The sequence below is a fragment of the Mercenaria mercenaria genome, chromosome 6 (assembly GCF_021730395.1).
Source record: "Mercenaria mercenaria strain notata chromosome 6, MADL_Memer_1, whole genome shotgun sequence".
Taxonomy (NCBI): domain Eukaryota; kingdom Metazoa; phylum Mollusca; class Bivalvia; order Venerida; family Veneridae; genus Mercenaria; species Mercenaria mercenaria.
In genome coordinates this window covers 75787242-75812138 of record NC_069366.1, presented here as the reverse complement: position 1 = coordinate 75812138, position 24897 = coordinate 75787242, and the positions used below count along the sequence as shown (strand labels likewise).

General features: G+C 34.6%; 1 protein-coding gene across 1 annotated transcript; it reads right to left on the bottom strand.

Annotated features, from left to right (window-relative positions):
• Positions 1–227: 227 nt before the first annotated feature.
• On the bottom strand, positions 228–24897 carry LOC123548492 (uncharacterized). Its single transcript, XM_045335787.2, has 13 exons — positions 24855–24897; positions 20870–20917; positions 20434–20516; positions 18175–18246; positions 16940–17045; positions 16083–16177; positions 15605–15673; positions 14857–15007; positions 13843–13947; positions 12154–12290; positions 11156–11252; positions 10042–10203; positions 228–561 (listed from the first exon to the last, which is right to left on the bottom strand). The coding sequence occupies exons 1-13, from the start codon at positions 24859–24861 to the stop codon at positions 332–334; spliced, it is 1362 nt and encodes a 453-aa protein (XP_045191722.2). The 5' UTR covers positions 24862–24897; the 3' UTR covers positions 228–331.

The following is a 24897-nucleotide window of genomic DNA, read 5'->3' as shown; positions in this document are numbered from 1 at the left end:
TGATGCTCTATGGTAATACAAAACTATTACGTTCGTCCTTAAAACATTTTACCAGCCAACATACAACTTATGAAACTTGAACCCATCTCTGTAATATAAAGCTGTTCTTGTGTTCTTGCAACAACAAGTTCTACTGTGATTTAACGTCCCGGTTTTTAAGGAGTTCAGCATATTTTTGTCAGATTTGTATAGTGATATTAACCAAATTATATATAAACAAGACACAGTTGTTTGAATGTTTTATTTAATTGCATGCCATTCACATACAGTAAGTAATTATAGACAAAGGCATCAAATGACACCTAGATATGAACAGTGATATTTGCTGGCATCATACCTTTCTAAACATCATTTTACTTGCTTTTAACACACGAGCAAAATCGGAATAAGAAAAGGTTAAATTGTTTCCATTTAAGTCAGCATTGAAACACGAATAAAACCACCATCCGCCTGGATTGCTACTTGCTGCTGCGCAGTTATAGTGGGACCTGTCATTGTCGTGATCAAAGGTAGAGAAGTGCATATTGTTATGATATGATAATCCACCATCATCCGAATCTCCTGAAATAACGATAGATTACAAGAGATAATACACAGCAATAGCGACGGAACTGTTTTATTTTCAGTTTAAAACAGAGCACAAATATTCTTAATATGATTCTTTAATATTCTTGTATATTTACACATGCAAAGTAGCTAGGACATTATACTTTCCACTACGACAACTAATATACTTCCTGTCGCCATTCTACGTTCACTACTGTTTCAATTTCAGACTCATTGACTTGCATCAGTTTGACTGGGAATAAAGGATTTACTTTAAATATCAAAATACACTTTTATTCTTTCCTTTACCAAACCGTGTCCATTTGACAAATAGTTTATTGCAAACAGCATTTTTGTCATGGTATGGATACTGTACGGGAGTATTCAGATGATCCTTTGGCTGACAACGACAAGGATGCCGCTAAACTACGAGGAGCAATTTCACGAGCTAGCAGGACACGTAAGAACAAGCTATATGACGTCAAAGACAGAATCAGTCATACAACCAATCAAGACAGGTACAGTTATTTCAAGGGACTTCTCGGAACCAGCCGCCATTTCGTGGATTTCCGCTTAGAAAGAAGCAGACTTTCAAAAATGGTAACGGAACATTTGCTGCGGGAAAACGAGCGTCCATTACAGCCTGCTTTGCCTGTTACTTGCCCGGGCACATCACACATGAGTGTCCCTATGTTCAAAGACACAGCGTCAGCAGACGGCAGCACAAATAAATAAAAAAGTTGAGTATGCATTTGATTTATTGAACGTTTCGTGTTACGAAGCAAAATTTAATGTTAAAAATGTTACCTCCGTTAAAAGACAGTATCAAAATAAGATAAAACTTTGGAGAGATTAATTAAAAGTAAATACATTTTATCGAAGATGTTATCGTTAATGGGTATAAGATTCTTTTTGAAACTTTTCCATATACTGAAATGCTCTATTACTGACATTTTGGCTATTAATAGGTGTACAGCGCGGAATCTGGCAAAAATAGTTGGAACTATTGTTTCAATGTCTTTTTGTTTTAGAATATATGTCAAGTCATGACAAGAAATTTGTATTTTCCAATAATAAACAGGTTACATTGGGAGAGTACTTTCAATTTAGATTCACTCTCCATGGTCGAATTGAAGTTTTTGCAGAGTAAATTAGACTTTTTACCGTTTATGTTTCTGTCAAGCCTATTGTAGATTACAAGAAAGAATTTTGTTTGTAGATACTTGCGTTACGCTGGAGCAGGTGGTAATTACTGACTCGTTCCTCCTGTACATTTAGTGCTGAGGGTTATTTCACATATGAGAGCATGTGGTGCTGAAAGCACCTTAGTTGTTCCAAGATGGGAATCCGCAGTATTTTGGCCATTATTAGCAAACACCAACACCGGCATATTCTAAGAGTTTGTTTTAGATTATGTAGAATACAAGAAACCTTTCATTTATTCCGTAATAGGATCTTGGTAAAGATAATATTTTCGCAAGACCGCAGTTCAATAGTAATGTGCTAGTGTTCAAAAGTCGTTTTTAGTTAAACGTTTGGACTGCAATATGCAGAGAATTAGTGGTCTCTAAAGTGTGTACAACTACGTTCTATTTCACTTTTCTTTGTACATAATTCAACGGATTTAAATACGATTTGTTGGACACGAAAACATTGTGAATGGCATACATACAAGCCACGAGAGTCTAGACAGCATTTTCTCTATTTTCTTTGCTAAATTTAAGCATTGCTTCGCATTAGTCCGACTGTCAAATAATGAACGTTGATTTAGAAGACATTTTTCTACTTTGATAATGTGGTTTTTTTGTATGGATGTGTGACTACCGATATGAGTCAGAAGGTTATCCATAGCAAAAAATGACAGTCGTGACATACCGGAGTTATATTACATTCTACTGGTAGTATTAAACCTTTTGCCTTAGACCGCCACTATTGTATGCATGATAATCGACATTGGTATTGTAACAAGTATAAACCCAGATTAAGGTCAGTCAGAGTGGGGTTTTCATCACGCATGGATGATTGTATATGTATTATTATGTACTGGTAAATGTTATCAGAAATGGTACAACCTGTTGAAAATGAACACTTATTAAAGGAAGACCGATAATTAGAGGGTTTGCGACTTTGAACACCGAACCATCAAAGTTACTTGGATTAACAACATTTTAAATTTCTTTCTGACTTCCGGTTACAAAGCACCTTTTGTACGTAGCTCAATGGAAGTTGTTGCCAAATTTAAATCCATAAATCCTGACAAAAACAACCTAGACAATTTTTTTTGTCACGTTTGATGTAGATTCGTTATATACATCCTTAAGTAATACCACTATTATCAGTACCATTGATCATTTGAGTCAACTGTCAAACTTAGACGATAGTATTCGGTATCTCATGCAAGATGTGTATGCATTTATAAAGCATTATGCAATCTTCAGCACTATGGTAGACATATATTTCCTACAAAAATCTAGTCTTACTATGGGTAGTTATGATTCATTTGATTGAGCCATAATACTTCTGTTTTGTGAACTTCAGCTGATAAATTCACCTATAACAAGTTATATTATACATTTCTTCCGGTTTGTAAACGATGGTTGTGTCATGTTATACTGCAAACTTAAGGATTTAAACATACGTTTTAAGTGTATAGTAGAAATGCACCCTCCGGAGTTAGAAACAGAATTCACAGTTAACAAAATGTTCACTTATTTCTTAGATTTGAGTTTTGGTATCCGTTTCAACACCGTTTTAGATGGGTAAATTTATTTCCACATATACCAAAAAGAACATAATAAATATGCCTACACTCATTTTAAAGTAACCACCCACCAGGTGTATATAAGCTAGGTATCAGGAAAATAGAATGTCATAGATAGGCTAGAAACTCGGTCAATAAACTTAAATACGTATACATGATTAGTTTCTTTCAACTGAGATTGCAAAGATGCGGTTACCCTTTCTAAGTTTATCCGTAAACATATTTTAGTGTTTGGCGGTTCATTAATCAGTGTTTAAAGTCAAGGCCGGTTGTCTCGGAGTAAGAAAAAGCATAATAGGGCAAGATACTGTCCAGTTACATATTACAAGCTGGACAATAGAAATATCATTGCGAAAAAGCTTCTGAACAGACCAAAAAAAGGTTGTTTTTTGAAACCATGCTACAAAGTGCTACAAAGTACAAGTACAAAGTAAAACCTTGTTACTGACAAATAGAAAACTCCACAAAAAGATGAAAAATAATATTAATAGAATCAATAACTTCCTTAATCAATAGAACTTTCCGGGATGCCTAGGAAGTGATACAAAATTTGTACACACACTGGGTACAAACTTGCCGGAAAGTTTGATGTTGCAGGTTATGTACTGTAGGCGGTGCCCCACTAGTTTTCCTAGTGGTACTTCGATAAGCTTGTTCTGGTCATTGACTGCTAGCACTCCCGTGTATTGCTGTGTAAGGCCCACTGATAAGCGATGTCCGGATGTTTCCTTCTTCCATCCAGTATTTGTATGTTTGTTTTTGTGCGGTTCCCTGTTTTGCGCCTTGATCGCCTGAGGGTAGGATTTCTAAGCTTTACCAGTTTCTGTTGTTTGATATGCCAGTTTTAGACTTTTCTATTGATTACTGGTCCAAATATATACAGCTGTTATGCATTGGTTGGTACGACAAGTATGTCTGTGTTTTGTGTGTCGTTCATTGCCGTTGGAAGAAGGCACAGAAAATAGGTTCGTAGACGAGATATGAGGCCTTGCATGTCTGGTTCTATGATGAGAACCATTATGATGTATGATCTATATCGAACACGGCTCTTCCTGATGTAGGTAATGTAATGCAGGGCGGTGCCCCACTAGGTTTTCCTTGTGGTACTTCGGTAAGTTTGTTCAGGTCATGGACTGCTAGCTTTCTCTTCCTTGTGTTGCTGTGTTAAGGCCCACTGATTAGCTGTATCCAAATGTTTTCCTTCTTCATAGCAGTTCTTGTATGTTTGTTTTTTTTTTGTGTGGTTCCGTGTGTTTTACGCCTTGGTCGCCTGACGCTTTACCACTTTTTGTATTTTGTATGTCATTGTGTGGAAGAAAGCACTGAAACTAGGATCCTAGACGAGATTCAAGCCTAGCATGTCTGGTTCTGTAAGGAGAAGCTTTATGAGTTATGATCTATGAACACTACTCTTCCTGTTCTGTGTCGGCCGTGTGGGTAAATAATATGCTTAAATTCCTACAAATATTGACTAAAATTCTGAATTGATAATAGCATATGCTTTAATTCTTGCAAATAATAACTAAATAATTCTGATTTGATAATGACATATGCTTTAATTCTTGGAATGTTAACTAAATAAAATTGATTTGATACTCCCTTGTGGCGCTTGTCTGGAAAAGAGGGCGCGATGGTTGATGGACATAGATCCTCCGGTCCCAATGTCGCTTTGGAGTCGGATTTGTTGCTTTGATAAAGCTACAGTACATCTCTGATTAATTTTCACGTGTTTTTCGATGCAAAGAACAGGTATGAATGGCTGTATTTATGGCAAAGGCGCTTCCTAATTACATGTCATAACGTTTGATTATGCATTGCGGATTGATACTTGTAGGAGTTAACTGAAGGTTTTGAATTAATAGGACATCTGTGTTTCATAAGGTTTGATTATGCCTTGCTAGTTGATACGTGTAGAAGATAACTGTTCTTCAAAGAATTGCAATGGTGGCACATCTGGATGTAGGACCGCAATAACTTGCGGACATGGGGCCTCCGGTAACATGGTCACTTGCGGTTTGTTTTGATTGAGATGGTACAGTGGTATCTCTCATGTGCACATAGCATATGTCTATGTTTTTTAAATAACTAAAAAAATGAATTGATAATACCATATAGGCCACACCTGGATGGTGGAACTTTATGTTTCTATCGACATTGTCACTTTTCTGACGGTTTTTGTGGTGTTGGGCAGTTGACGCATCTCTAATTGTTTGTTCATTCAATGCAGGGTGGGGCTGTGTGCGCCCTAAACTGGTAGCCTCTTTCAATAAAGATCTAGCTACATACTTGCACAAAATGAATAATGATTTGAAGCAATTTAATATATCACTTTTGTATGCAAGATATTAACATCGACGATGACATGTAAGCATTTTTGGCTGGATGGTTCTCTTCGGTTGATGGGCCAGATAGGCAAGGAGCGTTGCGCGCGCATAAATGCCTTAACTTGCCATTAATTCTTCGCAAGGGAATTTGTCTGGTAATACGTCCAGGGAATCCTTCAGGCCGCTGATTATGAATGTTGTCGGGTTGTGTTGATACTTTATGCATGGGAGTGTTTATTGTTTTACTTTCAAATAATTAAAAATAATTATCCAAACTCTTTTTGGACGTTCGGACACGATGGTTGCATTAAATTTGGAATATTTGAATAGCACTTTTCTGCATGCTAGTTCATTCTTTATAGTATATACAGCTTGATGTTGCGTGACTCATGGATACAGTGGCAAAGAGCGCTTGTTATAAGTGCTCGCCGACATATACACATACATAAAATGGCAATATATTAGGAGAACGACACCACATTACTGATGATGTCGTGTGCAGTTGCAAACAGACTAGTTTCGCTTTGAAAACAAGAACTTTTCTAAAAAGAATAGTTTATATGTTTTATTACATAAGAGTTACAACTGACTTCTTTATTCAGCCTAAAATAAGTATGATTTTCAACAAAAAAACTAAACAGGTTTTATAAATTTTAAAATTTATTACATTAATTTTTAGTTTGGAACTACATATATGCTATATCGAGGGCTTAGAGCGAAACTGGTCTATCTATTTTTATTTCTATATACAGATAGACCAGTTTCGCTCTAAGCCCTCGATTTATTATTATATTCAGTTTTCTATACACTTACCTCTGCTGTCTTTAATTATGGAATATATTACTACCCTTCTCAGCAATTATCATCCATATGTTATGGCTGCATTTTTAATATTAAATAGATTTTTAGCATAGACTATTTTGGCAGCCTAACCTTTCAACGCGAAAGTATTCTATATGAAAAGTCATGAAGTTTTAAATGTAGATACTGTTTCCTTTTTATTCTTAGTGACAAATATTCATTTCAACAATGGAAACATGAAGTTTTACTCAAATGGCAGAGTTTATTTCCATATAGAATATCTTATCATTTGAATTTTTTTAACTTTTAATGCGAAACTAATCTATGTGTATCTGTTCGTATTGACTAGTTTAGCAATAACACAAAAACAGGTGCATTAGATAGACTATTATGACACATACCTTTTCTGATAATTATAATGAATCATCCTCTTAGGAAAGATATGTTTCAGTCTGCGTATGTCCAAGTTCTTTAAGAATTTGCAATAAAAACATTTTTGGAAAAAAATGTCACATAGACTAGTTTCGCATTGAGCCCTCGAATTGTCTTTACAAAGTAATCCATGTGAAAATAAGCTGGTAAAGCTAGTTTATGATGGAAGCAGAGCCTACGGTTCAGAAACAAGCAGTTACTATAAACATGTTGGGTAGAAAAATATATCGCTGCCGCAGGTATCACTCTCCATTTTCACTAGCGTAAGATTTTTGAAAAAGATGAACAAATACGTTCTGGCTAATAAGAGTATTCCGTTGTCATATTCAAGGACACGAAAAAAATTCTTGAAGCTATGGTAGCTGTTGGAGAAAAGAACGAAGAACTTTTGGGTTTACTAATTTATGCAGAGGAGGTGCTTCTGCCACGGTAAACAGTACAGTTTGGAAAACATGTTGCAGCTTTCTAAACTTCTAGGACTTTAGAGATGTTTGATATACATTTATAATGAACGGATTTCAAGAGACGTTTCTTAACTGATAATAATTCAAGGGGTTCGCTTTCTTTAGACAATATAATGCACAGATAAGATATAAAAGTATAATTATCTCCCTTTTTAACAATACGATACAAACCTAACATGATTACAAATATCAATCAACTATCTTTTCTTTTCTTAAAATCTTTGTTGCTTCGAGATCCTACTTGTACAAAATACTTGTTATTGTTTATCCAGGAGGTATGTTTAGAAAAGAATTTTTTTTTCGGACGAACGCAGTGGGAGAAAAAGTAATTCCTTTTCTTTTCGGTATTTAACTCTTTGGGGTAAATATTTCACGGGGTTTTGTTGTATTGAGCGGGAGAAATTAGTTTCGAAGTTAGCTTCTACACAGATAGGTCGTTATTTGGTGCGGCAATATTTCCTATAAATAATAAAAGAGTAGGTCTTTTTACGTTATAATCATGTTTATATTTATATGAGCATGTGCTTCTAATTCAGATTTAAAGGGAATGCAATGTTGTTCTCATGTTAAATCCATCTGCTAGGATTTCGTAAATCATTTATAGTATAGTGAAAGAATTTTCAAAATCGGTTTAAGAATGAGAAAGTTATGAGCATTTAAACATTTTATCAAAATGGCGGCCATTTTGTTTCCATGGCAACAAAAAACAAAATGGCGGATTTATTAAATTTCAAAATACATATTTGAATTGTATTTACTTATTTCTGTAAAAAAACTTCTCTACATTTTCCAGCTATAATGAAAGAAATTATCATGTTTTACACATTACACTCAAGAAACATATGAAATTAGACAATTAAAAAGGTTATTTGCTAAATAAAGAATTCAGCAGTGTGTAAATGACGTCATTAACACACTAAAATGGCTGCCTCCATGAGCAGCCATTTTCTTAAATTTCAAACTGCCGTATCTTTTTTAATAGTGGTCCAATTTTAAAAATTCTTTCAGTGTTATGAAAGGCTTGATGATGGCTTTCATATAATATAAACTTATTGTCAGGTATTCCTTGAACTTTAAGCAAGATTACAATGGAAGTCTGGGTGTGAGAGGTACAATCACTGTTTGCAGCACTGGATACCTTCTACCTCCCCTTCCTCCCTCAAAAAAAAAGTAAAAATAAAATAAAAATAGAATAAATAAAATAAACATATTTTGTGGTGAAAATGATATATATGTAAGTCTGGGTTGGGACAGCCGGCTCGCAGTCGGACTTTCTTGTGTTATTTATGAAAGGAAAGAGTCGTTTTCGTCGACTCAACTCTAGTGTTTTTAGAAAATGTGAGTAACAGATAGAATTTTTACTTTAGACGTTATAATATAGAAGTGTTAAGAAGCCAATATATAAAGGATATGAGTTAATATTGTGGTATATTACGATTGATGTTGTTACTTGATATGTTCTGTCAAATGCCGAATTCATAAAATGTTACATAATAATGCATGTTGTATGTAAAATAAAATGGAAATAATGACCATCCTATCCTATTTGTACAACATACTCCTTGTTGTTTTTATCCAGGAGGTATGTTTAGAAAAGAAATATTTTATTTTCGGATGAACGCAATAAGGAAGAAAATAAAAATATTTGCCTGTTCTGTATCGTATTCATTATCAGTGTGACGTAGTCAATATTACGTACAAGCAGTGATTTTATTGAATAAAAATGTTACTATTCTTGAATTTTTTATTATTAAACTTTCATTTAACTTTTGTAGCTAGCATTCGTTTTGAAATTCGTCATAGTTTGAAAAAGTGCCTGAGCGGTTCTCAGTTTTTCAAATATCGTTCTTGAAGGTTTGTTATCGAAATGACTGCGCGTTTTAATAGCTATTTAGTGCATTTGTTGAAAAGACTAGCCTAACATTTTTATAGAATAATATAGGTGTATCAATCCGTGACATGGGCTGTAATGGAAATATTTAATACGATGGAGTAAAAAAAAAACGGCTCTGTTTTCTGATATGAATTTTAAAGTGGCATTTTACTGAATGTTCTAATGAAAATTGTCAGCCATGACGCTCTTTGACAAAGGGACAAAAGCTATAGAATTTCACAAGGTGTAATTTATAGATATTAGAGAGATTTCTAAAGGCAATCGTACGATTAATAAGAACGTGAGATTTCAACGTTTGAAGCATTTTATTGCTTTAACTTAACTTTCCTTCACGTACGCGTACACGTACAAGTATCAAAACAAACTCTCTGCGTAAGTGAAATATCGAGAAAAACATGTTGCTGATTATGCTATTCTCAATCAAATTTGGAAATACATCCATAATGTAATAACAGCAACGAAAGTGTTCTTTCACGAGGGAAAATAAATATGCGTCAGATAAGTTTTTACTTATATATTATGCATGAGCTAGGGAAGATAAAAAGTAGTCTGTGTTCAGACCCTATGATTTGTTCACAGGAGAAAACTCCTGAGCATCTTCAGATTTTAATATAATTAGGTCCCCTTTCCTCTCAAAACATGGGATAATCAGAGCCAAGAAAGATCAGTCTGAATATATGAGTAATGAATGAAAAAAAGAGATTATTTAGTCGGTAGCCAGACTAATAGAAAGGGTAATTAAGTTTTGCATTATTCATATTCATGTAAATATGTTTAACTGGAATATTTGCGTATAGTTAAACGTAGCCTGATACTTACCTGCCGTGCCCGTGCCTCTTAAGATGTGAAGAGTGTAATTCGGTCCAGCTGACACCGAAAAATTCTGGAAATTTTCAAACGCCGTTTTTCCTCCAGGAGTTGTCAAGTCAATCCGAAGTTCGGATTGACGCTGTGAGGTCATTTCGTGTATGTATTTCAAACCTTAAAGATAAAATCGATGGAAAGTTGTGGATTCTTCAGCTTGATTTTTAAGAATAAGGAATTTATCATCAAAACACATAAATATTTGGTAAACAAACAACATCTTTGCCTGCAATCTACCTGTCCTTTACATGTTTTACCGTACTGTCCCGTACGACTGGATACTTAAAATATTCCCAAATGTTGTCCCCTTTAAAAAGGAATGCCATTTGTAAAGAAATAAAAACAAACAGTTGCTGAAAACTACGTTCCACCTAGTTATGTGATTTTCAGCACTCAATAATTATTGCAAATGCAACAAAACGAAGATATGTAATAGTTCTTTGAAAACTGTGAGTTTTTAAAGGCGTTGGACTGTCCAAAAGTGTAGTTCCTTTATGCAGTCTTTTTTCGGAATTCAATGTATATATCAGTAAATTGACAATTGTTTTGTAGATTAATATACATGTTTTATATGCCGTTCGATTTTCGTGTAAAATAACCCTTTCTTTCTATGATTTGGTGTTGTTTGATTTTTTTTCTCAACATATGTTGCCAACCGATAATCAAAAACGTTTCGACTTCTTATTTCAAACTTTGTTTTGATATTCCGTTTAAGAAATCAAAATAGCTATAAAATATAAAACAAAATGTTACATACTGCAAAAAATATGGACTTCTTAGCATATATGGTACAGTTTGTATTTTCTACAACGAACTTTACAAAATCAAGTTACAACTGGAAAGAGCTATCACATAAATGACGTGAATCATACTCACTAGTGAAGACTTACTTGAAATTTTCCCTTCAAATTTAAGAATGCAATGCATTAAATTCTTTTCAGTGGAGTAAAAGATAAACAATTTTCAGAACAGAAATTCTTGTTGTTTTGTGTCAGAAAATGGTCTCTTTGATGTTTTATCATATCCAGCAGATTCACAAAATACACCTGATTCCGACATGTACACGTACCTAACCAAAACTCTCCGTGTAAGTTTCCGAAACCACTTTCATACTGATTAAAAGACTTTTGGAAGTTCAAAGATCCATCAAAACGATTTTGAAAGACCTGAAAATATAATATAAGGCCCTTTGGTTTTATGTCACATAGCGCATGATGGGAAAGGAAGACTCCAGGTGCCCTCTTAGCATTATATCAGGCAAAAGTGGGCTTCTTATTAGAACTACCGACCTTCCGAAAGCAAATGGGTGACTTATTCTACATCCCGAGCGGAACCGCGAACACGTATCATGAAATAAATTGACAAATTACAACTTGAACAAGTGAACAAGTGACGTAGTATAGCAGTGGCAATACAGAAGGCCCCTACCGGTGTAAAACTTTGTTAGTATTCGTCCCTTGTTTGTTGGCAACAGTTTTAGGACTAAAATACTTCAAGGCATTTAAAGCTCAGAAACAAAAAAAACTTTTACTTATATTTTAATAGTCACCTTGACCTACAAGCATAGACCATGTACGCGACTCATTATCTTATCATGGGGAACATTTTTGTGCAGTTCTAAGATAATCCATCAATGCATAAAAGTTATGGAGCGGAAACAATTTTACTTGACCTTCAGTTGTGACCTTGACCTTTGACAGACAACCATGGGTCATGTGCGCGATACATAGTCTAACATGGTGAACATTTCTGTATACTAATAAGAAAACCCTTAAGTGCATTTAAAAGTTATGGAGTGGAAACAAACTTGTTAAGACGGACTCACGGACGGCCGGATGGACAGACGGGCAGACTGAGGGCATTCCTATAATAATAAAGGTAATGCTGAAATATGTTGCGATATGGAACATGAAATATTTCACAGCCATGTCGACATGACTGTCAATTATATGGATATATAATTCAATATGCAGAGTATGACTGTTGCATTTATTTTGGAAAAATATTGCTACTGCATAATGCTTTAGAAATATTTTAATAGTTGAAATTGAATAGCAATAACTTTACCGTCCAGCCGCCTCCAGCAGTTGTCATATCGCAGAATACCTGGACATTTTCATGAGAGTTCCATGTAGTAATATTAAATATTCCATCATCTCTTACATCGAATTTGTGATACAGGTCAGAACAGTCGCGTGCAGTAGCTGTAAATTATTCAAATCGTCATAAAAACTCTATATTTCAAGCAGGTGTATCGCACACTATATTTAATTATTAAGTGCAATAGGGTTAATATAATAGTAGCTTGATATGGGATACTGTATTCGGCCGAGGTGGCAAAATCCACGAGAGCCGAATACAAAATCCCAGATCTAGATACTGTCATAATGACCCATTTATTATATACCGCCTGTTTTGTTACCGAACAAAATCTTCAATGTTTATCGATGTTAAGATAGAACTCAATTTAGTTTTTGATCGCGCTATTTATAGAACTGTGTCAGGTCATACATAACTCATGAAAGTAGTCCGGCAACATACAATACAAAAGGTATAATACGGATCTTTTTCTGCCTGATCGTATTTAGTGGTGAAATACAAATAGTACTTTTGATAGAATTTTTATAGGTTTACAATAAAATTGAATCTCTTTTGTAAACCTGCATAATATATTTATAATCACACTTTAAATATTAGTGTTTTGATACAGTAACTGTAAACAATTTAAGAATATTAGTAAAGCAAATTCTGCAATTTGTATTTGTTTCATTTTGTTCTTAATTATAAATATTTTATATACTTTTTGATATATAACAAAGAGAAATTGATGAAATACCAAGAAAACATGCAAGAAACTTTGAGAATATTTCTGTATAAAAACAGTTAGTTTTTCTATTTCTGCTTTATATTTGTTTTTCGAAATGAAGTTAGATATACCGGTAAATATCACGATGAAATATCATCAAAAATATTTAGATTTTTTTTCAGGAAATGATAGAGGGTAATTTATACAGGGGCATACGGTAACCTATAATAGCCTCTATTAAAGTAAGTAATCCAACCAATAGCAAATTGATTTTGTACCTTGACAAAAAGCTTCCTTCCTTTAATTCAGAGAATTGTTAAATAATATGACACTGTTCCTGTAGAAGATTGCTTATTCCATATATTTTTTATGTGGTACATTAAATTGATCGAGAACATTTTAGTTATATTGATTGTAGTGATAAATAAAGCTTATGTTGTAAAATTAAGCTGGAGTTGGTCTAGAGGGTTGCAAAGAATTTTGTAAGAACTGAACATGTACAAAATTATTGAAAGACATCTGTATAATATGTACCGTAATGTTGTACTAACTGCGCAAAGTTGTACGAGGATAAGTCTGCAATATTTTGCTTCAATTCGGCAAATATAGTATCAACTAAGGCACTATCAGATTCATGTAGTCTTACAGGGTATTTAACTCGGCCGAAAGTGATATAGAGTCTAAATGGTTCAGCCAAGATCTATTCTTGACCGAGCAACAGAGGTCATCTTCCATTTTTAAAAGTTTCGTCAACAGCATTATCATTTTCCTGACAATTTTCGATCATAAATCATTTAGTGTGCGGTGACTTATGATCCCCATAATATGTCAAAATCAAAGGAATACAAAAGTATAAATTGCTTTTTTTAGTAATAAGACACAATAAGTATGTTACTCATGAAAATTACTCTCTTGAGTTTATGGATAGTGGGCATAGACAAAGAAATTACCAAAGTCGCAGCGAATACCAGAAAAGCCAGGGATACACGTGCAAACAAAGTTTCCTCCTTTCGTTTCACAATGTCCATTTACGCATGGATTGGGGTTACAGTGATCTGAAATTTAACTTAAGGCTAAAACATTTTCATAAACAAGTTCATTTGATTAATACAATGAAAAGTTCGAACATGTGTCGTATCTCGACTTAATAACGAATCATAAGGCTTCGTAGAACGCTAACTTTCCTTTACGCATGTATGTTGGTTACTTGTGCAATTATATTGAATAGCTTGTACTGTGCGTATTATACTAAGTGTTACATCGTTTGCTATATATTGCTCACGCGGTATCGAAGGTAACTTGCCTTAAAAGGCTTTATATAAACTATCGTTAAATACGAATTCATCAGTGGTGTATTTGTCAAAGTGGCAGGATAGTTCGAGTCCTGACCCAGACATTTTTCTGTTTTGTTTCTTTTCTCAACACTCATGTTCTAATGTTCATAACATGACCAAACTCAATTTTAAAGATAACTTTTAGCCAACAATTGGTGTCCAGTCCCTTTAAAACAGTAGACATGGTCAGAATAGTACGGTGGCATAGAGGGGAAAACAGGAAATATTTTATTTATCACGTGCGCACGTGTTAGATTCCACGTGCGAACGTGTGAATTAACACGTGTGCACGTGATAACTATCACGTTCGCACGTGGTAGCTAACACGTTCGCACGTGATAGCTATCACGTTCGTATAGGAAATATTTTATTTATCACGTTCGCACGCGATAGCTATCACGTTCATATAGGAAATATTTTAGTTATCACGTGCGCACGTATTAGCTACTACGTGCGAAATTGATAGCCAACACGTGCGAACGTGATAGTTATCACGTGCGCACGTGTTAATTTACACGTTCGTACGTGGTAGCTAACACGTGCGCACGTGATAAATTAAATATTTCCTATGTCCCCTCTATGCCACCGTAGAATACCTCGTACTTCAATATGAAAGTTTCATATACAGACCAATTATCATTAGGACGGAATTACAATCTCGATTGCATAGGTCACTGCCACAACAAGTGTCACACACATGAAGCTCGTGTGTTCTCTTTGAATGAACCATGTCTCGCTTTCCGATTATGGCGACGTGGGTTTCATTTGCAGTCTTACAATCCTAAAAATAACATCCAAAGTAGATACACACGAATAAAAGGAAAACTAGTTACTGAACAGTTTATATCATAGTCTTTTGACATTTTTATATCTCTTTATTTTTCATCACATGTTAATAGACAATGACATGCTATGAATGTGCCGATTTGTTGTTTCTTGATTCTTCTACAATAACAAAAGATGCAGAGCTATGCCAATCAAAATGAATACTTTGTAATCTACATAGATCTATTAAATATAGATATTGTTTTATATAACCTGAATTTGCATAAAAGTCATTAAGCGCCGCGACTCGTGTATATTCTAACGTACCAATGAAATCAAACTGTTTACGTAACATAAAGCAAAGTGTACTTAAAGAGTAATAAGAATCACTTTAGTCCCTGACAGTACTTGATTCCACGGTCCTCTACTTCTCTTGTTTTACATTTCACCAACACATTATTTGTAATATAGTTCTAATTATAATAATGATACTTTGCAACAGGAAACACGAGACATTTAATAAGATCTATTATGCAAATTTGCTTCTGCAGGTAATAAGGAAAATTACTCGAGATGAGCTGATATATGTCACTTAAAATAAGTGAAAACTTACATGTTTTGAAACACATTTACTAGTGTACATGACGCTTGAGAACCGGGGTTTTCCAACAATGCTGCATACCTATAACACAAATGGAAACCTCGATCTTCTTACGTTCATGGTGTTTTCATATTTCTACCCAAAGGAGTAAAGAGAAACATTTAACAACTGTATTGTATAAAAAAAAATAAAGGGTAAGGTTTAATTTTCCGGAAGGACCCCATATGTCACATCGTCAAACGTCATAGTTGCGCGCTGGAAAAGAAAAATACTCAAAACAGATAAGTTCTTGCTGAATGTTTTCAAAAAAATGTAGATGATGATACCTGATTAATCCTAAGCAGTCATATGCTCTAGAATAAAAAACACGGTTTATTGTTTAAATGCGTATCATTATATCACTCAAGCTGCAAATCGCTGTTTCTTATATAATATATCTGAAATAATTATTCTATTGAGTAAGATAATGTATATTTTAGTTCAAACAAACCTCGGTATCAGAGCAAAACTCAATATCGTGACATCGGCCCCCTTCTGTATATATTGGGCAGTTATAACAGACAGGTCCCCTCTCGCTCGGATAGCCTATAGAAAAAAGTATTTACATCATGTATCTTACTATCGTTGGCCATTTTGAATGTAACTGCGTAAAGCTTTTAATCATCTACCCAAAACCAGTAAAAAAAATACACCAGACAACAAACAAAATTTAGCATAAACAATGTACATTATAAACTGATCTCAAAAGACATATTAATGATATTTGTAAAAATAATGCAATGGTTGTCAAAATGACATAAAGCGGTGAAAACTACTTACAAATAACTTACCATAATGTACCTCTATATTAACGTAACTAATTTAGAATTGAGGACGAGCATAACTGCCTATTGTCGCCAATCCGGGAGAACTAGAATCGTTAGCGGCGAGCTTATAGTGCTAAAATAATGCTTCTTTGAAACTGAATATGTATTTATTTTATGACTGTTAATTTTCCGTCTGAAATACAGCTTGTATTTCACATACAAATACAAAACCCTTTATTCAAAGCCATAAGGTTACGGAATAATATTCATTACTGAAACTTCTCATCTTAGTCGTGACGTCAAATAAAACGTCAGAAATAATGTAATGAATCTAATGGCGTTTTGACGTCCCATGCATCAACAAGGTTACCCTTTCAAACAACTTTTCCATCTTTTAGTCAATCGCGGCAGATGATGCATGCGCATTCGGCTCTCATTGCGTGGGTTTTGCCTGTCCGGATCAAAGTACTGTTGTTATAACCCTATTATACTGTTTCAATGAAAACTATGAACAACTAAACCATTGCGAAGATTCATATACCTGGTTCTCCGCAGCCTTTTGAATTACACAGATCTGTAGTTCCACAACATTCTCCACATGTCTGGCTTGAAGACAGGTGTTGTCCGAGAGTAAAATTGCTGCAGACCTGAAAACCAAATACCTTGGTCACTAATTTTTGAGAGTGACATTTTTCATGGATATCGTGTTTGCATTAATCAAGGTATTTCAATCCAAACAAAGAAGACATTGTTTAATCATAAATTATTAGGAATTTGACGCACGCACGCACACACACATACTCATACTTTTCGGCGACGCGGCTTCATAAAATCATTTATAATGAATAAAATAAGCTCACACGCTTCCATTTAAGTATACCATGTTGTGAAACATAAAAAACAAAGAATACATGACCAAAATGGATTTAAATTTTTGGATTTTTTTCCTCGACGAGAAAGCGAAAGTTTTCAGTTTATACTCAATACTTTTTTGTATATGACAAATATACGATCGATGCTGCCATAGTTCGCGAAGTCTGGCGCATTTGTATTATAAATTCATCAGTATCTCGTGATGCTAGGCAAATTTGTGTTATAAGTCATTCGTTAGTTTCTCGCGACACTTCGCGCATTTGTAATATTAATCATTCATCCGTATCTCGCAATGCTTGGCACATTTGTGGTATAAATCATTAGTCCGTATCTCGCGATGCTCGGTGCATCTATCTATAAAGAATTCGTCCGTACCTTCGCGCATTTGTATCATAAATCATTCATCAATGTCTCGCGACACTTCGCGCATTTATATAAATTATTCGCCAGTATCTAGCGACACTTCGCGCATTTGTTTTACAAATCGTTCATCTATATCCCGCGTTGGCGCACTTGTATCATTCGTAAGTGTCTCGCGACACTCGGCACATTTGTATTATAAATCATTCGTCAGTGTCTCGTGCATGTGTATAGTAAATCATACGGTATGATCTATCGGCTATAACTGGCATTGACAATATTTAGCTTTTATTAGTGGAGGAAGACTCATGGTACCCCTAAGAGCATCATTTTAACACTTGCGGTCACCTAGGTAGAAGCTCCGACTTTTCGTAAGATAGCTCGATGGCTTATTCATAAGAAGAATTATATGCCCCAAGCAATGTTCGAACCTACATCGGTGAGGGGCAAGTGATTTAAAGGCAGCGACATTAACCACTTGGCCACGGAGGACTCTAAGATTTAGTATGTGTACTTGGATTTGTATCAATAATATAAACATACCTTTTTCGACAGACAGCCAAGATTGAAGACATGTTCTCCAAAGTTATTTGTCACCTTCTCAACTCCACATAACTGGAAATGTGTACAATACAGCAATACATTGAAATACAAACATATGAATTACGCTGCAATTTTCGATGTTATAAAATAGTTCTAACTTCAGGTGGTGGACCCATAATGACGACTGACAATTTGCGTATTCTCCGTATACGGTATTCGGTTTTTTACGGAAGGCCACTGAGCTATACTTTAATCTGAAGAATGCTGAATTGCTAAACGAGAATACGTAATCACACGGAAGTTGCCGAGTGTCATTACGGATCCATTCACTTAAAACGAATTATAGCCGTATTTCGCTATCAATATAGTTGTTATGCTGTTAACTGAACAGTTTGTCTCAAAACTGTTTTGGACATATTTCAGCTACGACTGGGGTGATCATCAAATTTCCAGGTTATTAGTTTTAATAAAACATTTCAAAAATGATAATCGATCATTACAACAAGTACGAACCTTGATACTTTTGACAAGAAAACACTAAAATAAAAACGAAGTCATATAATGGATGAAAACTAAGGCAAATAGTTCCGTCCCCTGAAAAATACAATTCAGACTCTTCAACCGACAGACGACTCACTTATATTGACATTGGATAGTAATTTTCTTTTGATTTAAATACACCCCAAGGGTTCTATATGTGCTGATAAAAAAGAGTCATACAAAATGGCCTTCCTGACAGATTTTAATCACTGCTTATTATCTAGTTTATTAGTAAACGTTCATGGAAATAATTGGGGTCAGTATGATCCGAGGTATATCCGAGTCCGCATATTTTTCATACTGACCCCTGACCCCATATGCTTTGTTGGGGCTGGGGGTGGGTGTCACTAAGAAACCCAATAACTGACCACTTCTTTTTAGCTTACTAATAGTGGAGGTTATAAGACAGATAATAGGCTCGAATTGTGCACTTTGTAGAAGAGTTTAGTTCTTTATCTGATACGTTACTATTATCTATAATGAAATATTTTAGATGTAGAACCCAATTCTATCCACCCTCTTTATGATAAATTAGAAGGGTCAGAGTTACGTCCCTTGAAATCATCTTAAAACGGCGTTGGTATACAAAACCTATCATATACTCATTCATGTAATACGAATATCCCACAACATCAGGCGAAATGTATGTCGGAGGAAATAATTAAACAGTATAGGTACTCGGAAATGAAAAAGAAAATATGTATATGTGAGAATTACGGCCCTTGAATTTGTCAAAATATAGAAAAAAAAATGGATAATACTTTTGATCGTATTGTTTACTTATGGTTTTTGAATTGTTTTGTTCGGGTGACTTTTCTAAAACGATGGTTAAGTAGTAAAGGACTTCAAGAGATGTGAAACCCTATCTTTCAATATTTCAGTCCGTCCGTCTGATCCAATTCAGATGAGATTAAAGGCTAAAACGACATTAGATTGTCATCATTACACAAGCTTTAAGATGTTCTCCCAATGTAAGCGTATCGTTTGCAGAACATGATAGATTTTCATCACTGAATAAAACAATATGTACATGTGAAGTTATAAAATAGTTTTAGAATTAAACAAAAATAAAAAATAAAAAGTTACGACAAGAACAATGAAAATCTCTACTGGTAAAGTTTCATCAAAAATGGCCTTTAGTTTGTTAAATATTTCACGCAGTGATGGGTTCTACATCAGAATTGTAATATTATGATATAATACGCACGAATCATACAAAATAACAATCTTTCGGCTTATAACCTTTACAATACCACGAACACCTATTGACCAACCACAGAAATATTGGGGATGGGGTCACCATGTGACTTAAGAAATAATAAGTTCCCAAGCGTGGTTTATCGTAGAATAATCCGTGTTTTGAGTTCTTATGCGTAAGAATATATCACTCAGGCCGCAAAAGAACAAACACTCGGGCTATTCTACGATAAATCACACTTGTGAACTTGTTATTTCGATTCTAACACGACATACTAGTATCAACAGTGTTAGAAAAAATGGTAACTACTTTTTATGACCGTGCTACGCACCTGGATCGGATGACGTCACTGCACGCGCATAGGTTATCGCAAAATAACCGTTGACTGATGTTCTTCTATGTGTATATAGGTTATTTGCTGGTCGTGTTAGAATATCTTTTAACCAATGAAATTGCTATATTCATTTGGAAAGTAAAAATAGATAAATAAAATGGTTGCTAAATGAATTATGAAATCTTACCTCATTATCATAACATTCCACGACTTGATTGCAGAATCTCGGCTGCGGGACACCGTCACATCTGAGGCATACTATGCCATAAGCTGTAATAATAGTACTCTTCAATCATTTACGTATTTTGTACTGCCCCTGAAGGCGGAGATTTCAATTCAATGTCTTCTTACCGGAAGTAATGAACTAACTGGAAGTTGTGGAAGAAGCAGACACTAAACCAGACGTGTGTTAGACTTGAATTCAATGAACTTCAAGTAATGATTGGTGAAAAATCTAGTTTCAATCCATATTTATATGCAGACTTGGGCTGTACATTGTAAACTGAGGCTTATATTCAGATATTTTTGGTGACAATTCATTTCTAAACACAAATGTGCACTTTTTAAAATAATTTTAATAACAAAATCGTTTTATTTGAAAGGGGACAATTTATTAAGCATACCTGTTTTTTGACTCAGCAATGACGAAATAACTGCGATTGTATACCAGACTGAAACGATGAATAAAATAATTATTTATAAGACGTGCTTTAATTTGAGTTTTATACACAATGTTTGCATTATGTGATTTTATACCGGCCCGTTTCAACAGGTCGATACAAATAAAATTTTGATGCAGAGCATCAAATCGCCGCAGAACTGAATTTACAATAAGGTAAAAAATATCACGAAATTTAATGATATACATATACTCCATATCGACAAAATCTATCACGTTATCCGAAACAGGTAAACAAACGGATTTTCCCAGCCAGTGTGTTTATATACATACCACATGAACACATTGTAAAGATTAACTAGTATTTTCTTGAATAAATAACACACACAAATTTAATTAGGTTTCAATTGTTTAAATGAAAGTACACATTTTTTTCATAGCTGCATTGTCCGTTCTTTTAGACAATGTTTGTGGTAATTCATTTTTCCTCTGACTTCGACAACATTCTGCTTTTAGAAGGAATTTTTGTCTGTTTTACAAACAAGGCATCGTGTACAAAACTTTCAATGAAAAAAATGTATCCTTTTTCAAAAACCCTGTTTATTTCCTCTTTCTTTTATGTAATCAGCGATAATTTAGAATTCCATTTAAATTTTTACTCCAATTTAAAGAACTACTAGAGGCCATTTCTGAAATTATCTGTAGAATGCTGTAAAGACTGGGATTAAATTAGGATTCTGTGTAGGTTGAAGGTCAAACTGTTGTTGTTTTTTATTAGCAAGTGATAAGAAATAGATTAACTGTGGTTATTAATCTGACATGGTTGTAAACCCCTTGTAAAAGCATTCTCTCTGCATGTTTACCTGTTTTAGATCACGTGATAGGGCTATTAATATGGAGTATAGGGATAAGTTCTTTATACATTTTTCCTATTTTCCTAAAATGCTATCTTTTGAAATGATAAAAATCTTATGCAATTTTCAGCTCCTAATTCCTTTATGTAAGCCTTTCATTAACTGCCTTATTTTTCTTTTATTTACAATATCATTTCTTCATTGTCACGTTTTAATAACTTCTCCTACCAGCTGCAGAATCCTAAAGCGTATCAAATATAGTCGCCGGTTTCTACCGGCGACTAATGACGATAGGATTTTTGTTTGAAAGCAACGAAAAAGACTGAAGCTTTTGACTCCCACGGAAACTTTTTTACCTTGCTTGCAACCAGTAATTGCAATATAAAAACCCAAAGAGACTTTGTGTAACTGGTCGACGGTATACTAATATAATTATTTATAGTTCAACCATCGTTTTTATCCAATGACAAGCGAGGGATTTTCAAAAAAGTAACCAACTTATTTTCATATTGTTTCATAACTGAAGAATCTGATCCACTTAATCATGAAGTAGTTCAAAATTAATGAGTATTCATTGTTCCGCCTATTATGGATTTCCCACATTCTAGGAGGCAGAGCAATTACCAAAGCAGGGACTGCATACAAGCAATGTGTCTATGTAGATCTAATAAACGGACCAAGTAGATAAATGAGCTGTGCCATGTGAAAACCAACATAGTGGGTTTGCGACCAGCATGGATCCAGACCAGCCTGCGCATCCGCACAGTGTGGTCAGGATCCATGCTGTTTGCTTATTAACAGTTTCTCTAATTACAATAGGCTTTGAAAGCGAACAGCATAGATCCTGACCAGACGTCTGGCGCGGCTCAAATATTTTAATGCAAGCTGTACTTTCATAGATCAAGTTTGACCTTTCTGTATCTTTCACTATACCTCTACTGGCCTAAAAATAAACCAGGGTGCACTTAAATTCTACTTTGTCTTGTTTTATTTATACATGTAGTTGCTTGACTTGTACTGTTACATCATTACGAGTTAAACCTGCATATTATATTTCCATTGAATAAGAATATAAAATTGTGTTCCACAAAGTACTCGATAAGACTGATGTATTTAAGATATAAACTAAATTACAATCAGCACTGGATCAACCGCTGTTTTGCTAAAGGTTGGCACTAAAATGAACTTGTATAAAGTTGTAGTAAACACATGTACTTCTCCACCATGAGTGAAGATAAGACTAGCCAATGAATTAACAGAAGGCGTGGTTAGTTTACTTCAGAGAGAGCTTTTTGCAGTTTTGACCTGAAATGGGGCGTTAAACTATAAGCCGGTTATAGATCACTTATTGAACTTCTAAATGCATTAAGTTTTGCCTTCACTACGCTACGCTCCGTTTCGGCAAACTTAATTGCATTAGAAGTTCACTAAATGATCTATAACCTATACGTATTCCAGAGATCTTTCATAAACGGACGTCTGGCTTTTATAAAATATTCTAATATGCTTTTCTCTTTTAAAACACTCTTACGCTAAATGACGTCACGTTAACGTGCGGTGACGCTAATGTTTTTGTTGCGACTAGGAAAGAGCGCTACTATATTTTAGCTATTAGATTAAGGACATACTAGAATCGAAATAATTTATAGCAAAACCGTGTTTTAACACTATTTATACACTCGGGCGGTAATACGTCGTACAAATAATTTCATAATAATTTCAATAAAATCATTACGCCCGACGTATAACCGCCCATCGTGCATAAATAGTGTTAAAACACTCTTTTGCTATAAATTATTCCTTAAATACAGAACACACACTAAGTATTTTATCAAAGAAATTAAGGAATGTTAATGTAATAATTTCCAACTGTTGGCTTAGCTTGTGCAACTACTATAATTGTATTTTATAGAAATAACACAGGAAGTGTTTCTGTGCATGCGTGTGGTCGAATGTGCTTGAGTTCAAAATACAGTAGTGCTTAATGCCCTCTTTTGACGGAGGTGAAGAGGTACCTATACAAATATGGCGGTGCTTTCTTACACATTCTTTTTTTTTAACTTTTGACATTTGAACAGGTCAAAATGACATCCAGACACACTTCTCCACTGTCCGTGTGTTCTGGCTATCTCTTGATAGCAATAAAAAATGATACATAAACACTGACAATATTGTAATTCAACAGCCCCGTCGATATTTCCTAACCTTTCTTCTAGATAAACACACTCACCCGCCGGTTGAATTGTAATTTAGAAGCAGTTCGATGCCACAATAGTTAATGTATAGTTACAGTAGTGGGTGATAAAACCCGGCCACAATGTGTACACACATGGTACACTTAGTTTCATAATTGAATAATTATAGCACTAGGTGTGCCAATTTGACAAGGCGGCACAACCAAACCGTATAGTACCCTCTTATTATGATATCAAACGCTCGCTGGAGAGGACAAACATGTCCCGGAAATGATATTTTAGCACAAAGTGTCTCGAAGTCAATACAAATTTCAGATTTTAAGTTCTCAACAAAACTCAGTACAACATCTATTATTATATACCTTATCATAAATAGTAGCATTAAACGCTAAAACGGTCATTTCGGTCACTGTTGACAGATCCGTAATGGCGCAGTGTGAGCCACGTGTCATAATCATAATGGCCCCGGGAAACCGGAACTTCAGCGCGTTCTGACGTTGAATCGTTTTCAGATCGATTGCCAAATAATGATGGCATTGTTGATGAAAAAAGCAATACAAATGACGCTTTTAAGTTTGTGGAAAATATGTAAGATAAATATAAAGGGAAGGTATGTAATAAAAAGGTCAATAGACAGTTTGAATGCGCTCGCAAGCCTTGTTTCATAATAACCCTCGGATAATTATGCCACTAGGTGTGTCATTACAGCAAGAAGGCAAAAACCTGTTATTAAAGACAAAAACATGATGTTGTGTTTCTTTAAGCAAAACATTTTCCTGAATTGAAATTACAGGGCAAGACAATGAAACTGAAAAAAAGTGTTGAAGAGAAAAACTTCGGTTATCTTGAAATAAAAACAAGGATTTGGTAACAGTTAAAAATACAGTCTACAAATTTTATAAAAATATGATAAAATAATATGTAGTAATGTTATAGGTACCTTTCATATTCGTCTTATCGGTGTGAAGTGATGTCAATGTTAT

Excerpts from the sequence above, each read along its gene's own strand:
- LOC123548492 (XM_045335787.2), bottom strand. Across the intron at positions 20,517-20,869 it reads ATTGCTGAGTCAAAAAACAG|CTTATGGCATAGTATGCCTC; the intron begins GTATGCTTAATA and ends CTATTATTACAG. Across the intron at positions 562-10,041 it reads AAGAGGCACGGGCACGGCAG|GAGATTCGGATGATGGTGGA; the intron begins GTAAGTATCAGG and ends TCGTTATTTCAG.